The sequence below is a fragment of the Rissa tridactyla genome, chromosome 4 (genome assembly GCF_028500815.1).
Source record: "Rissa tridactyla isolate bRisTri1 chromosome 4, bRisTri1.patW.cur.20221130, whole genome shotgun sequence".
Taxonomy (NCBI): domain Eukaryota; kingdom Metazoa; phylum Chordata; class Aves; order Charadriiformes; family Laridae; genus Rissa; species Rissa tridactyla.
Window position 1 is genome coordinate 34240829 of NC_071469.1, and position 15374 is coordinate 34256202.

General features: G+C 38.2%; 1 protein-coding gene across 2 annotated transcripts in view; it reads left to right on the top strand.

Annotated features, from left to right (window-relative positions):
• Window positions 1-14964, top strand: part of PRKD1 (protein kinase D1) — a 135380-nt gene extending 120416 nt beyond the window's left edge. For both annotated transcript variants that reach the window (XM_054198673.1, XM_054198674.1), the window contains 3 exons: window positions 683-950; window positions 11672-11757; window positions 13995-14964. In XM_054198673.1, coding sequence (XP_054054648.1) covers window positions 683-950; window positions 11672-11757; window positions 13995-14213 — 573 coding nt within the window. In that variant the 3' untranslated portion in view covers window positions 14214-14964. The remainder of the gene's footprint in view (window positions 1-682; window positions 951-11671; window positions 11758-13994) is intronic.
• Window positions 14965-15374: the final 410 nt, after the last annotated feature.

The window sequence follows — 15374 nt, forward strand, 5'->3', positions numbered from 1 at the left end:
TATCAGCTCCTGTTACCTTTGATCTGCAGAGTTCAACTGTGATCTCCTCCAACTGCCCGTATTCAAAAGGAGCACTGTTGGTAATTTCTAAATAATATCAGTATCAGTAATTGGAAAGGAAGGATGTATACTGAGGTGTTCAGTGAGAATTTTTAAGCAGATAAATCTTTGCCTCTGAAGAAATCAGACAAGGAAGTTTGCAGAGAGGCAGGGTGTAACTAGGTCCACAATAAAATGAAAGTGGAAGTTCAAGAACTAAATTTTGTCAACTTAACGTGATTTAGGAAAAAAGCCAAACGTAAGAAAATTTTTCTGCTTGCCGTGTTTTTATGCTATGAATGAATTAGTATTACTTTGTGTTACTACTTTCACCAGCAGCCTGAGATGTTAGGCTCACCTGAAACTGCATTTCTTTCATTCTCAGTTGTCCTGTGTTACTGAGTTTACCATGGTGTATTCATGGAGTGAAAGAATAGAGGAGATGCAATGAACTGATAATCTGGTCTAACGTCTCAGTGGAATTAAGGGTATTTATTCCTCTCAAAGAGGAGTTCGACAAAAAGTATCCTTGAAGAAACAGTAGGAGATGCATCTTGCAACTAAACCATGCTAAAAGTTCCTCAAGTATGTGTTTGATAATAAAAATAACGTCTGTCTTACTATAGCACTTTTCTTTAAACAGGTAAAACTTTGTGATTTTGGTTTTGCCCGAATCATTGGGGAGAAATCATTTAGGCGTTCAGTTGTAGGAACGCCAGCCTACCTTGCTCCAGAAGTGCTGAGAAACAAAGGCTACAACAGGTCTCTGGATATGTGGTCGGTGGGTGTCATCATTTATGTAAGCCTCAGTGGTACCTTTCCATTCAATGAAGATGAAGACATACACGACCAAATCCAGAATGCTGCTTTCATGTATCCACCTAATCCTTGGAAAGAAATTTCTCATGAAGGTAATATCTGTTTGTGGCTGGTTTTATATAAATGCTAAAAAAGAGTAGTTGTATTTTGCTCTTATGTTTTTTTCCCTGTATGTACCAGTGGGGGGAAAAAAAAATAATTGAAATTTCAAGGTACCATAATGTGAAGTCTCTGTTTCGTGCTGTCAGCTGCTTTAGACATTTCCTGCAGAGCATGTCTAGACTGCATATGGCATAATCCTGTAACCTGGGATCTCTCAGGGAGGCGCTGAAGGAGGCACGAAGCCACCTACAGGTTGAGTTGCTATAGAATCTTGTGGGGAACCTCAGCTGCTGAAACTGGTGTGGCTTATATTTACTTCTGTACCTCTTCTTTCAGCTCTAGTACCTCTGCAGTCTTTTTCTCATTCTACTTGTGCCAATACTTTAGTTTTATTCAGTAGAATGCTGTACCCTGATAGTCTTTCTGTGGAGAAGATAAAGATACCGAACCATTCCAAGCAGATAAGGTTTCAAGAACAGTGTGAGAAAGTGTCATAGAAGAGGCTTTCTGCAGGTGGGGGAAGGCTTGGAGATAACCAATGAGGCTTTGGAAACTAGGATTCTAGTCAAAGACATCAGAGATTTTTGGTAGTAAAAGAATAATGTGAATGCTTCACTATGAACATCTTTAAAGAAAGTAAATGAATTCTATTAAAGATGTCTCTGAAAACAGTTACGTAGGGCATTTAACAAAAATAATAGTTCTGGTTTCACCAACAATTCTTGTACATAACAAAGATTTTCAGGCAGCTTGATTTTCCCTGGGTTGTTTTTTTTAAATCATTATCTCTATGTCCTTAACCTTTTGCAAGATTGCTTCGTAAGTCTTAGAGGAAACAATACAAACATCAGATTCTTATCTTTTTTTCTGAATATTAGTATGTACCAAATTTGATTAAAATATTAGCATTTACAATTTCCATTAGTTACAGTACAGATTTTTGGGTTTCAGGTGACATGTTTAACTTGTGTGTTAATGGTGCCTTAGAGAAGTGTGGCTACTGCTCATTGTAATATAGCCGTGAGAGATTCTCAGCTGAAAAATGCTTTGAGAGCATTGTCTGTTGTTTTATCTCAGTGGCAGATGAAGTTTGATGAGATCTGTTGGGGGAAAAAAAAAAAAAGCAGATATAAATCTGCACAATTACACACTGAAGTCCTCCTGAACCTCCACACACTTCTGATATGTAAGCTGACAGAATCTGTTGGCAGCAATGCTTTATCTGGCGCTAGAGATAAGCAAACAGCAATCAACACTGAAGAGGCTGCAAGAAATTGTCTCCCACAAGTTTCTACTGTGGTAGACAGAAGATCAATTTTTACATTCAGAGGTGAAGATTCAGTAGAGCACCTACAGAAAACTCACCTACTGGGGTGTTATCTCTCCTTTCATAGAATCACAGCCTTCATTAAGAGTTGATGGTTATCAGGCTGCAAGCATGCAGAAGGTTGAGAAAGAATACGCTTAAGCAAATGACTAAACTAAAATCTGCTTATACATTGTGATTTTATTATATATTTTGAATTCCTAACTGATGAGCCACTCTATTGTGCTAAACAAAAACCTGAAAACAATCTGAACAGATCCATTGTGTTTAACACAGGGAGTTGGCGTCTAGATATCTGTCCAAGTACTATTTGATAACGCTGACTTTTAGAGCTCAAAATTGAACTCAAACTCCAGATTAGCTAGGGGAGATAAAGGAACGGTTTTCTCATGCAAGCTACTCTGGTCCACGCTCCTGTGCAGGTCAAAAAGAGGGCACGTGCATGGGCCCTGTACACCTGCCGGCCCCATCCAGTTTGCGTTATCTGTGACCATATATCATGGTTAAAATGCAAATCTGTACCCAGTGTCCTAACTCATCTAATCTGGATTACAGTCCTGAACAGTGCCATGATAATCGATGCTATCAATCGCTGAAGCATTTGGAGGGGGAAACACAGGTGGTTATTTAAAGATTTTATGAAGTTTCTTACTCAACGTTGCAAATAGAACTTATTTCATAGAATCATAGAATGGTCTGGGTTGGAAGGGACCTTAAAGATCATCTAGTTCCAACACCCCTGCTGTGGGTGTGGACACCTCCCACTAGACCAGGTTGCTCAAAGCCCCATCCAACCTGGCCTTGAACACCTCCAGGGATGGGGCACCCACAGATTCTCTGGGCAACCTGTTCCAGTGACTCACCACCCTCACAGTGAAGAATTTCTTCCTAATATCTAATCTAAATCTCCTCTCTTTCAGTTTAAAACCGTTACTCCTAGTCCTATCACTACACTCCTTCATAAAGAGTCCCTTCCCATCTTTCCTGTAGGCCCCCTTTAAGTACTGGAAAGCTGCTATAAGTTCTTCCTGGAGCCTTTTCTCCAGGCTGAACAACCCAATCTCTCTCAGCTTGCCTTCATAGGAGAGATGCTCCAGCCCTCTGATCATCTTCATGGCCACCCTCTGGACTCGCTCCAACAGGTCTTATGTTGGGGGCACCAGAGCTGGACACAGTACTCCAGGTGGGGTCTCACCAGAGCAGAGTCGGGGGGCAGAATCACCTCCCTCAACCTGCTGGCCACGCTTCTTTTCATGCAGCCCAGGATATGGTTGACCTTCTGGGCTGCGAGCACACATTGCTGGCTCATGTTGAGTGCCTCATCAACCAACACCTCGAAGTCCTTCTCCTCGGGGCTGCTTTCAATCCATTCTCTGCCCAGCCTGTATATGTACTTGGGATTGCCCCAACCCATGTGCAGGACCTTGCACTTGGCCGTGTTGAACTTCATGAGGTTGGCATGAGCCCACCCCTTTCAAGCCTGTCGAGATCCCTCTGGATGGCATCCCTTCCCTCCAGCATGTCAACTGCTCCATACAGCTTGCTGTCCTCAGCAGACTTGCTAAGGGTGCACTCAATCCCACTGTCCGTGTTGCCAACAATGTTACACAGTACCAGTCCCAGTACCCACCCCTGAGGAACACTACTCATCACTGGTCAGCACTTGGACATCAAGCCATTTGTGTAATTAAATGTGAACTTTGGTAACTAAAATACAGTCACTGGGGCTCATAAATTTCTCTGCACTAAATGCTATAAATCTGTGAAGTTCAGACAGGGAATTAGTTTCGATCCCAACAGGTTACATTTGTGCACTTGAAAATCCTCCTTTAGCTTGTCATAAGGTCTTTCAGCTTCCCAAAAAGGTTAAGATAATGAATGGGGTATTTGCCTGATACATCTTTTCCATTATTCTTTTTGCCAATTATTATTAATAATTGAAGGTTTTTCAACAGAAGTTTTAGCATACATGACTGATTACTTTTTTTAATATTTAAGTTTTCATATAAATGATCCGTAATAGATTTTTTTAAAAGGCATAATAGACTTATTGTTTAACTGTTTCCTGGAATTTGTATCAAGCAATAATTCTCCCAAGAGAACATTAATTATCATCTCCTAGTTCTTCCACTCAAGCTTGTAAGGGAGTTATATCACAATGTGGAATGTAATCCTGCAGCAGAATACGACAAGCTCTTTATAAATAAGCATTGATCAACCTATCTCTTCAAGCTGGTATGATTTGAAATTGTTGTTTGTCTTGAAGGATCTACCCAGGTATTTTCTTCTAAGAAGTATTATTCTTTGTTTTAAAATTAAAACAAATTTATTTAAGTTATATTTTTAGTTGTAAGAAAGAAAAAAAAAATTGTGAAGATCCAGCAGTTAGTCCAATTTATTTACTGACATTTTAAAACTTCTACAAATATTTAAGAGAAGTTTAACACATAATAAACACCCACAGTCTTCACAGAAACCTTCAACCAAAATTTTGCTGCACTGCTATAGCATTAAAAAATTGAAAGCAAAATTGATTAGACCAGTATTATTATTGCAGATAAAAGAAATGGAAAATAAGTATTACTTTTAATGCAGGTAGGAAAGATCTTTTTAAAGTGTTTTGCTGGGCGAATTTGACAAATAAGAGCCATTTGTCAAAAGGTTATCATAAGGAAAAATAATGTACATAATGTAAATACTCTCTTTCTTTCTCCATTACTTACTGCATTCTTCTCGTATGTCCAAAAGACAGTGCTGTGTTCAAGCAGTCCTCAACAATGGACTCTATGAATTGTACATTACAGCTAGATTTTAAAAGTGGTACCTTCATACAGAGATTATATTACATGCCTCAGTAGTAGCAGCCAGACACTGAGAATTCAGTGCTCTTAGAAGAGCTAGGCTATCATTCCACAGTATTAGTATTAACTCTGATTTATGCATGCCAATAAAAATCCTCAGGTTCGCTGAACATATGAAATGCAATATGCATGACTCTCTCCTCTCTTTTTACTGTTGAAATATGTCAGTACTGGTTGCTGTGAATGTTCATGGTATGATAATCCTAGAAACACTGTTGTAGAACAGTGAGAAGTAGTACAAGGAATTACGTATCAGGTTGAGCTAAAAAGAAATAAGTGTTTATTCAAACCTATTGCTTTCTCTATCAACAATCCTGCTTGATGCAAGTGATGGTAGATAAGACAGATACCCTAAAACAATAGATAGGGGGGGTTACTTCATAACTGTACTGAGTTAGGACTGCAAACATACGCAGATGATACAACTGAGCTAGTTACTTCTGAAACCGCAGGAACTCGTTTGCTCGAAATTCTGTGTGTGTACGTTTAGTGGAACTGTAAATGTTTCAGAAGTTGTGGGGTTTTTACCTTGTTATGCAAGTTTCACTTTAGATTAAAGGAAGTGATCATCAACCAAGTGCATTGCCAGTGTCTGTGAAACAATTTTATTAAAGGGCAGATAATTTTTCGCAAAATGATTAATGAAAGCAGTGTTAGGAATTTTTGCATGCCTATAGCAAAAATCGACACTGAGGAAAGCAGAACAGTGCTCAACCTTTTTGTTTCTTGCTTACGACTATTACTCTGTCTCAGAGAGCCAAATTGGATGTAAAACTTCTTGCGACTGTAGTTTTTTCAGTACTCTTTTCAGACCTTTACTCATGTAAAAACTTTAAGAGTAGCTAAACTTAGTTATTGCCACGTTTACTTCTATTTTTATTGTAAACAGAAAGGAATTAAGAGCTCAGATATTTTACTTTTTAGCAGAATCACATATTTCATTGCATTTAATGAATAGTGCACAAATTAGAGTGAATGATGCTCTGTTTATCCCCACTTTGGTTTTAGTGCTCAGTAAATGCTTTTTCTCATATTGCCAAGCAACAACATGTTAATTTGGGAGCTGGAACACAGAGCGGAGCAAAACTTTAAAAGGAAAAAAAAATTAGATAGGTCATACCTAAACACTGTGTCTGGAAAAGCAATGACAGTACTAAAGTAACCTAAATGTTCCCATCCTGTATTCCTTATTCAATTATTGGTCTTAAGGTAAAATTCAATTGGCTTTTAAAATTCTAAACTGCACTGATGAAGCGATAGATTTATAAATGACCCATAACATGACCCATAACAGTTTAAACTGCGTAATTATATAAATAATACACTTAACGTCTAGCAAGTTCAGAGCAAGAACATATGGAAACTGTATTTTGGAGAAAAAGTGTGTCATAAAACTAACTCAGACCACACTATTACATTATTTTCTTGAGAATTACTTTTCTGTAGCATTTTCTAGCAATTTTTAAAATAAAAATCTACAGTCACGAGCCAAGAGAGAAGGCAGAATTCATTTGAGGATAATATTTTTGTGTTTCTAATGTCTTTCGGTTGCTATCAATGGTTCTGTCTTTTCTGCCACTCAGGAGTGTGGTCTAGTCATTGACTATTTCTCTTTTCTCTCCATAATGTGTCTGTCTGATGTCATAACACCTGGATTAATCTCATCAACTCTTCCTGCTGAGAAATTCTAGGGGGGGTTTGTGTAATGCTTTGTCTGTCCTCTTTCCCCATTAAAACTTAACCTATAAAAACAAAGAATTTTCAATTTTTGTAGCTCTCAGAAATGTATTTTTTTCCCAACTGATTATCCATTCAAAACATTCCTGTGAGCATAATTTCCCGAAGCATAGCCCTCATGCACGAAATCCCTTTTCTAACTTCACCAAACCCAATTGCTTTACATTTTGAGGTTTTCCAGAGATTCCTCAATAGGGAATTCTGATTTCCACCCCCACTAAACAGCTGCATTTTCCCGCCTTTTTACAATAGCTTCTCTTTTTTGAAAGAATACTGCCCCAAAACCAAGTTTGTGTTTGTACACCTAAACAGAACTGTAAGACGTTACAGTAGAGAGGTAGTTGCTGTTGTAAACTTTGGGTATCTTCTAGAAAACCAGATTTTGTCACAGCCACTCAACATTCCATTGCCCAGTCTGCTAGTTCTGTTCTGTCTTCAATTGTTTTGAAGCCAGCTTACATTTCCAAATTCACTGAATTGCTGTATGACAATTTGACCTTGGTTCAGACTTCATTGTGGAATTTTGCTAGATATTCATACAGAGGCATCTACTTGCAGAATTATTTCCTGGTTTACAGCTTTAAATTTCACATCTGTCAAACATGGAGCCTATTTACAACAGCATTACTGTTCGTTTCCAACTTTGACTTTCCAGTCCACCCAATCTGCATCATCTCAAAAGATTTCTTTTGATTTAGCTACAGGTTACAAAAAAAAACCCCAAAAACAACACTACTAAATATAAAGACAGAACTCCCTGAATGATTTTGCTCCTCTGCCTGTTAGCGTAATTTACCTAGTGTGTCTTCACTGTGGTGGCTGTTCTTTTGAACTGCATGGTCCTAAAATGTGCAGTGTCTAGCTTTGGATTATTCATGGTGTGTTTTGTTCTGTTGTGGAATTTTCATAAATCACTGTATTCATAATTTTTTTTTCCATCAGCTACCAACACAGCTATTACTACTAGGCTGATGAGCTATGTGATATGCGCAGTGTTGATTAGGTGCTTCACATTACTTTGTATTATTAAATAATTTGGGAAGAAACAATGCAATTTCTTCCATGCATTAAATTTGATCATGGTGTCCCTGTTACACTGCTTCACATTACTTTGTATTATTAAATAATTTGGGAAGAAACAATGCAATTTCTTCCATGCATTAAATTTGATCATGGTGTGCCTGTTACACTGCTTTTGAGTCAGAATAAATACCACAGCTGCCTTCAAGACAGTATTTATATAGACTTGTTTCAGCATAATGTGAATAGGAACTCTGTTTCACGCGTTAATGACAAAGTCACAGGAATGAGCATTAAGTACGAGGAGGTCAAATGCATGTTATAGCTCAAAGATGCTCACTACCTCAGTAAATGTTTAACTAGCTGTTTAAAGTAAGGTCTTAGCTCTACTTACATATGTTTGCTAGGATAGATTAGTATTAAAAAAACTCTCTTACAGAGGTGCAGTTTTTAATTGCCAAGGATTTCTTGAATCCATGTCCCTGAAAATAATAAGTTCTGCCAGCTGAAGATTATTTTTTGCCAAAAATAACTGCATTTGTACTACAGCATTTGTCAACAAAGCTGTATTGACCGCAATAAGGAAAGGGTTTATGTCTATGAAAAAAATTATACCACTGATCAGCAGAGCTATACTCAGAAGAATCCAGGGCCTAGGAAGTCCTTAGTTTTACATTAATGTCAGCAGCTTAAATTTTTACAAGTGATGGCTGTAAGAGTAGCTAATATTATGGGTGTACTTTAAAAATTCTGGACCAAATATAAATTTATTGTTAATTTAGGACTGCCTTTCTTGATATTCTTAAGGTAATTTCTTTTTTTTAACTTCTGTGAAAATAAAAAAATACTTAGAGTGAAAATTGTTCATGTCTTTAGTACAATTAATTATTTGCCATATTAATAAACTGCCATAAGCTGTTTAGAAACATGAACCTCCTGACTCCGGAGGTGCTTTCCAGTAAAAGAACCAACTAAAGAGCAATCCTTCCTGAAATCAAGGGCACATACAGCTTTTTAAAGTCGTGTTTGAATCTTCCCATTGGGGATTCTGCTAAATGATCACCTATCTAAATGACCAGTAGCCGTGCTATTGGAGTAGTTGGCTAGTTTATCACCTTTAACAAAAAGTCCAGCTGCTGGAACTTCATAAGCCCTCAGCTAGCTACTTATGCTATCCTTAAATCACAGGAAGTAAACAGGGGCCCACAGAAGTGTTAGAAAACGCAGTCCCATAATCCTCTCAGAACTTTCATTCAGGTTGCTTCCTTGGTGATAATCTGTTGGATTCCCGTGGATGATGTGCAGGCCGTAGGTCTTTCTTAACGCTCTGCATTTATTGAATTATTGATTTTACAGAGGAATATTGTCAAACTTTATAAAGGTCCTAAAATGTCTGACAAGTATTACTTTAAAACCTGGTTTTAAAACAATAATCAGTCTCTAGTGAAAATTCATAAAATTTACTTTAAAATACAGTGTAGTTGCTACCCTTGCCTCAAAACTGCTTTATCTTCCTAGACAGAAAATTTAATTTCCTAACAGTTGATGCCCCAGTTTTGTCCCCTGAATCACACTGAAGTTGTATGTCTAAACTAAATGTTAATACCTTCCAAATTTTTATCTCCAATGTTCTTAAGCAGTACGACTCAAAATGTAATCATCAAAGTACTAATTATATGAAATATTTTTTTTTCATTCAGAAATTGAGTCAACATGAATGTTACTGTTTGTACATCTTATATGAACTGTAGCCAGACCAAACCGTGTTAGATACTGGCTGTGAGGACACTATCAGGACAGGGTGGTTTTCTTTCAAGCTGAAACCGAGAATAACGAGGATCTTTCCTCGTTTCCTTTAAATAGTCCCACAGAACCTATCAGTGTCAACCTCCACAATTTATTTAACACCAGTTAAATTCAGAATTTTCTCCTTAACAGACTATTCCAGATCCCTAAGGAAATCCTTTAATCCTTCAGTTCCAGCACTCAGCCTGTCTGTATTGAACTCCCTAGTTTCTGCGTCCCTTTACACAGCACTGTCCTTTTCTTGCCTTGCCAGCACGTGTCACTTGCATCTTGACTTCTGATACTCAGAACTCTTACGCTTGAGAAGTGCCTTTTCTTGGATTGCATGATTTCCTGGTAAAAAATAGCTAATGCTTTTTGCTGTTGAAACTCATGTTTGATCTCTTTCTTCACCCACAGTTGAAAACTTTGTGTATTAAAGCAAATGGAATTGAATCAAATAGTTTGGGCCCTAAGTCTTCATAATAGTCACGTTGGTGCTTATTGATTGCTAAGAGGCAAGTGATATTCGAAACTTTCCTGGCAAAAAGAACCCTAGATAAAGAACAAAAAACAAACACCAAAACTTGTTACAGAGACAGCAATATTCCAGTGGCAAAAAAGCAGACTATCTGTGTAAACTGCTGTGAAGAACAAATGATTCCTTAACACTGACAATTCCAACCATCCTGTGAAGCTGCCTTTTCACTTTTGTCTTAGTTTCCTTCTCTGTCTTACTTTATGTACCTTCTGTTGTGATTATTTCTAGACCAATGCTTTTTGAGTCTGTTCAACAAGCCATTGGCAATTTCCCCCAAGAATACAAAGAAATATGTTATTACATGTAGTATGTCATTGTCCTGAAGGAAAAAAAGGGGCAAAGGGGTCTTCATCCTGTTGTAACTTGAGGGAGGCTGAATGGGTAATTTCATCACTTCTATGGCTCACAGTCACATCTGCTTCCAGTGGGTTGGACAGAAGATGCATGATAGAGACGTTATCAATACTCCATGGCAGGAATAATATTCAGTAGGTACTTGGCAGTTAGAGGCACATCTTGGGAAACACGCACTTATATCTCAACAGATGGCTGACTGAAATCAGTTACCAGGACAATCAGTTCTTTCATCAAGTTCTTGACTTATTTGCCAAACAGATTCCTAGTAAATGATGAAAAATTAACTCTGAAGATCATATACACCTGAATACCACTGAAGATAAACAAATGGGAACTTTATTACATTCACATTCAGCACTGGCCTATTTATCAAAAAGACAGACTGAAGTCTTACTGTAATTCTGCTGAATTTAAGGGTAAGGGGACAGTGTTGAAAAAGATTGCTGATACCCAGATTTCTGCAGTGGGTAAGAACTATGTTCTCCTCTTCCAAGCATCAGATAAAAACTATGGCCACTACTTTTTCCCAGGTTGTATGAGAAGTCACTCTTTAACTGAACCATGGCGTATGACTGACTTTTCTGTCTCTTCCTCATAACTTGGAACTTGAGAACTTCTTTTACCAACAAAGAGGAAAAAGATTAACCTCATGATTTTGGAAAACAAATGAGTTTTCAAACCATCTATCAGTAGTGGTCTTATTGGCTACCCACTGGATTTCTGATCCCATATCCATTTCACAGACATTTTGAGAGGGAACAAAATAAACATGAGTTAAAGAATTTAGCGTGAACTATACTTTACTCTAAAAAAAGCTAAAAATCTGTTTGTCCACAACAGAAAAAGTAAAATTAATGACCATCTGCTCCAGGAAAAGCATGTCTCAGAACGCCTGGCAGTGCCGCCTTTGTCAGAAGTCCCGAGACTTTTTTTATCTCATTCCCACAATTGGTTTGATTTCCAAGATAATATTCAGCAGTCTCCTCTTTTTACAACTACCATGTCTGTCTGTCTCTCTGTTTGCATGTCCTAGTTGAAACAAATATATTTAAACTGACATTTTCCAATATTATTTCCTTTCAGCTATTGATCTCATAAATAATTTGTTGCAAGTGAAAATGAGAAAGCGCTACAGTGTGGACAAAACGTTAAGCCACCCGTGGTTACAGGTATGGCTACAAATTCCGTGTCTTTTCTTATTCATTTAGGCTTTCAGTATATAACAAATTTTCATCTTTAAGCGCAGTAGAATCTAAGCAAATCTACAAACCTGAAGATATATTCAGATCCTGAGAACCTTATGCTCCTTCACCAATTTACCTATAGTTTCTTATTAATTTTTGAAGTATTAGATTCCAATACTAAACTCATGTTTTCAAAATACATTACAAAAATATTTTCTTTTTTTTTTCCACTGAGAACATGATATAAATATATATATACACACATATATATGTATATATATTTAAAAAATAAGCCTTAGAGTCATTTGACTTAAATCATCTTGTTGCCTGGAGCCTACCTGATTCACTTCTTATTAAAACTAATTAGTCAGCTTTCACTTTGCAGTCATCAGAAGAACTAGTGAAGTTATATGCTTTCCAGGAAAATACGTTAGCCACCTTCAATTGAAATCTTCAAGAAAAAACTGAAATGTTAGGAAATTTTGAGATGCTAGCAGACACTGTCTTCTGCTCCTCATATGGTAATTTTTTTATCCTGACAGCAGCCAAATCACTGCAAGTCAAAGACCTAAAACAGAACCAGTGCAGTGAGCAGCCAGGGCCCGTCCCACCACCCCCAGTCAGGGAGCAGGGACGGCTGGGGGCATTGGGCCCCTCCCTGGAGACCGGGATAGGCTGAGGCCAGGCTGAGACCTCAGCCCTCGGGATCTCCCAAGAGATCCACATTTGCGTCTAGGAAAGTGCTCATGCCATAGACGCGGCACAGATCAGATGCGTGATCTACAGTCTCAAAGAAATCTTTATCCAAACTGAAAACTAGTTCCTACTCCAGTACCTTACAGTTCCAACTGTTTCTCAAAGTAGAAGGTGACCTGCTGGTATAGGAGGAAAAGGGCTGCAACCTCCTACCCTGCACCCTCCTTCCTCAGGGACATTTTTCCTGGGCCTGATTTCTTCCTCACAGGTTTCCTGTCACGCTCCAGTCTTTTCCTCCAAGACTGCTCTTCTCCCTGGCAATCATTGCAGAAGGCATTTTTCTGAGCCTTTGGGGACCAAAGAGGTGATCTGTGCTAAGGCCTGCAGCAAGGGTGCTCGCTGTCTCACATGTTGGGACAGTCCTTCCCCTCTCTATATCCACTTTTTTTTTTTTATTGCTTGTGCAATAGTGAGTAGAGGTGAACCAAGATGAGGCAGTACAGCAGCAGCTCTGGCACCGTGGATGAGATGAGTTCTCTTTCCAGACGAGCCCGACCTTGTGGGCTAAGGAAAGATAACAGTGGTGCAGGGCAGTGGGATGTAGAGATGATTTCTGAGAGGATGCCTGGGTAAGAATTGGGCCAGGGTGTGAGATTGTAAGGATGAATGCTTTCATGCGTTTACAGCATGTGGGTTTCTGGTGCTGTGGCTGGGTGACCAGGGTTCTGTCTTAGCTTGAGGCAAGGTGAAGGAGAAAAAGAAAACTGGATACAGGATTATGAGCAGAGGTTAGTCTGCATGGGGCTAGGATTGGCTTTATTACTGCAGCTTCATGTGTGCTTTGGGTGGGAATAAGAAAAGGAATTGTTAAATTTGAGATGTACTTTAGGCAAATCAGAGGCTGCACACCATGATGGTCTAAACAGCATGAGAACCAAACCAGTTTCCAGCCTTAGTGTTTACTGTCAACAAGGAATTCCAAAATACCCCGGTGTTTAGACGTGTATGTCTCTTTGAGCACACCAGTAATTGCCTAAGTTTGGAAAAACGGATTTTTTTCTAGCCCAAGCTGAATTTATATACTGCACCGTTATCCTGAGGTGGAGCGCCTGCCTTGACTGTGTGATACAGATCACTAGGATGTACATGTATGATTTAAAGATGTTTCTTCTTCCATATTCATCTTATGACTACTGTGAGGAATTGTTTTACCACCCATGTTTCATTTAGATATTATGGAAATCTGTAGACCATCCATACATTCTGCAAAACAACCCATAACATCTCCATACTATACTTATGTCAGAGTTTAATAAAATTATTATATCAAACAATCCTCTAGAGATGAAACCTATCTCTATAGGCAGATTTTGTATTCATTAATTTTAAGATTTTTCCATTCCAGAGCAAGAGGAATGCATGACCTTTAGATTGCCGAGTTAATAGCACTTTGCATATTATTGGTAGTAGAAGGGAATGCTATTTATTTTAGGAAATTTTAAAGTAATACTGTTATTCTGTTTCAGGACTATCAAACCTGGTTAGATTTAAGGGAGCTTGAATGTAAAATGGGGGAACGTTACATCACCCATGAAAGTGACGACTCCCGATGGGAACAGTATTCAGGAGAACATGGACTGCAGTATCCAGCACACCTTATCAGTCCAAGCGCTAACCATAATGAAAACACCAAGCTAGAAGAAACAGAAATGAAAGCCCTCAGTGAGCGTGTCAGCATCCTTTAAGTTGCATCCCCTATAATCTGTCAAAACACTGTGGAATTAATAAATATATACGGTCAGGTTTAACGTTTGCCTTGCAGAACTGCCATTATTTTCTGTCAGATGGGAACAAAGCTGTTATGCTGTTACACTGTTGATGTATCTGAGTTGCCAAGACAAATCAACAGAAACATTTTTGTGTGACCAACTGTGTTGTATTTACAAAAGTTCCCAGAAACACTAAACTTGTTATTGTGAATGATTCATGTTGTATTTAATGTATTAAAACCTGTCTCCACGGTGCCTTTGCAAACTAGTGTTTTTCTTACTTGAGCCTCATTTTGGTAAGAGAGAACTTTCCCATGAAGATCTGGGGGGTTTTTTTGTGCATCGTTAGTATTGTAATTGTAAGCAAACTCTTGAAGAGTAGATTATAACTGCTGTTCTGTGAACAACTTCTACCATTTGGATAAAAGCTTTATTTAGTGTCAAAAAAAATAGAAAAAGCAAAAAATAACGAATTGCATAGCACTGTACAGTTTCAAATCAGATAACCTGTGTGTGTGTGTGTCTGTGTATATAGATACACACAGACACACACACACATGCACTGTAACCTGCTCTTAAGCCTAAATGCCTTAGTAATGTAAACTGCAGCATATGTCGGTTGTATTTGCCCTTTTCTTAAAATATTCTTCTCTAATATGAATATTCTCTAATATGTACATTCAGAAGCTAAATAACATGTTGACTTTGTGTATGTTTTCAATAAAAGCCTTGTTAAAATAGGTCCATTTGATTGATCTTTCTGTTTAAAATATCCCTAGAATGGCATCAGGTGGAGTAGATTAGTTAATCATTAAGAAGCCCATGTGGAGGTAGGAAGGAAAATGCTGCCAGCTAACCTGCGTACCTATAAAACACACTTTGTAAGACCCTACTCAGACGATTTTATATCAGAAGTCCAGTCAGTTTTGAAATGTACTGGGGAGTGGGGAGTTGAGTACACTGATTTTGCACTAGTGAAATGAATGGGCATTTGTTTTTCAGAGAAAAGTGCTGCTTCTGCTTTTCCACTGACTTCTATTAAACTGACAAGGTTCCGACCCTCCTTCCCCTGAAAACTTCAAAGATACTAATTTTCATTTCTAACCGTTACTTAGTGTTCCAACCTAACCCATTTAG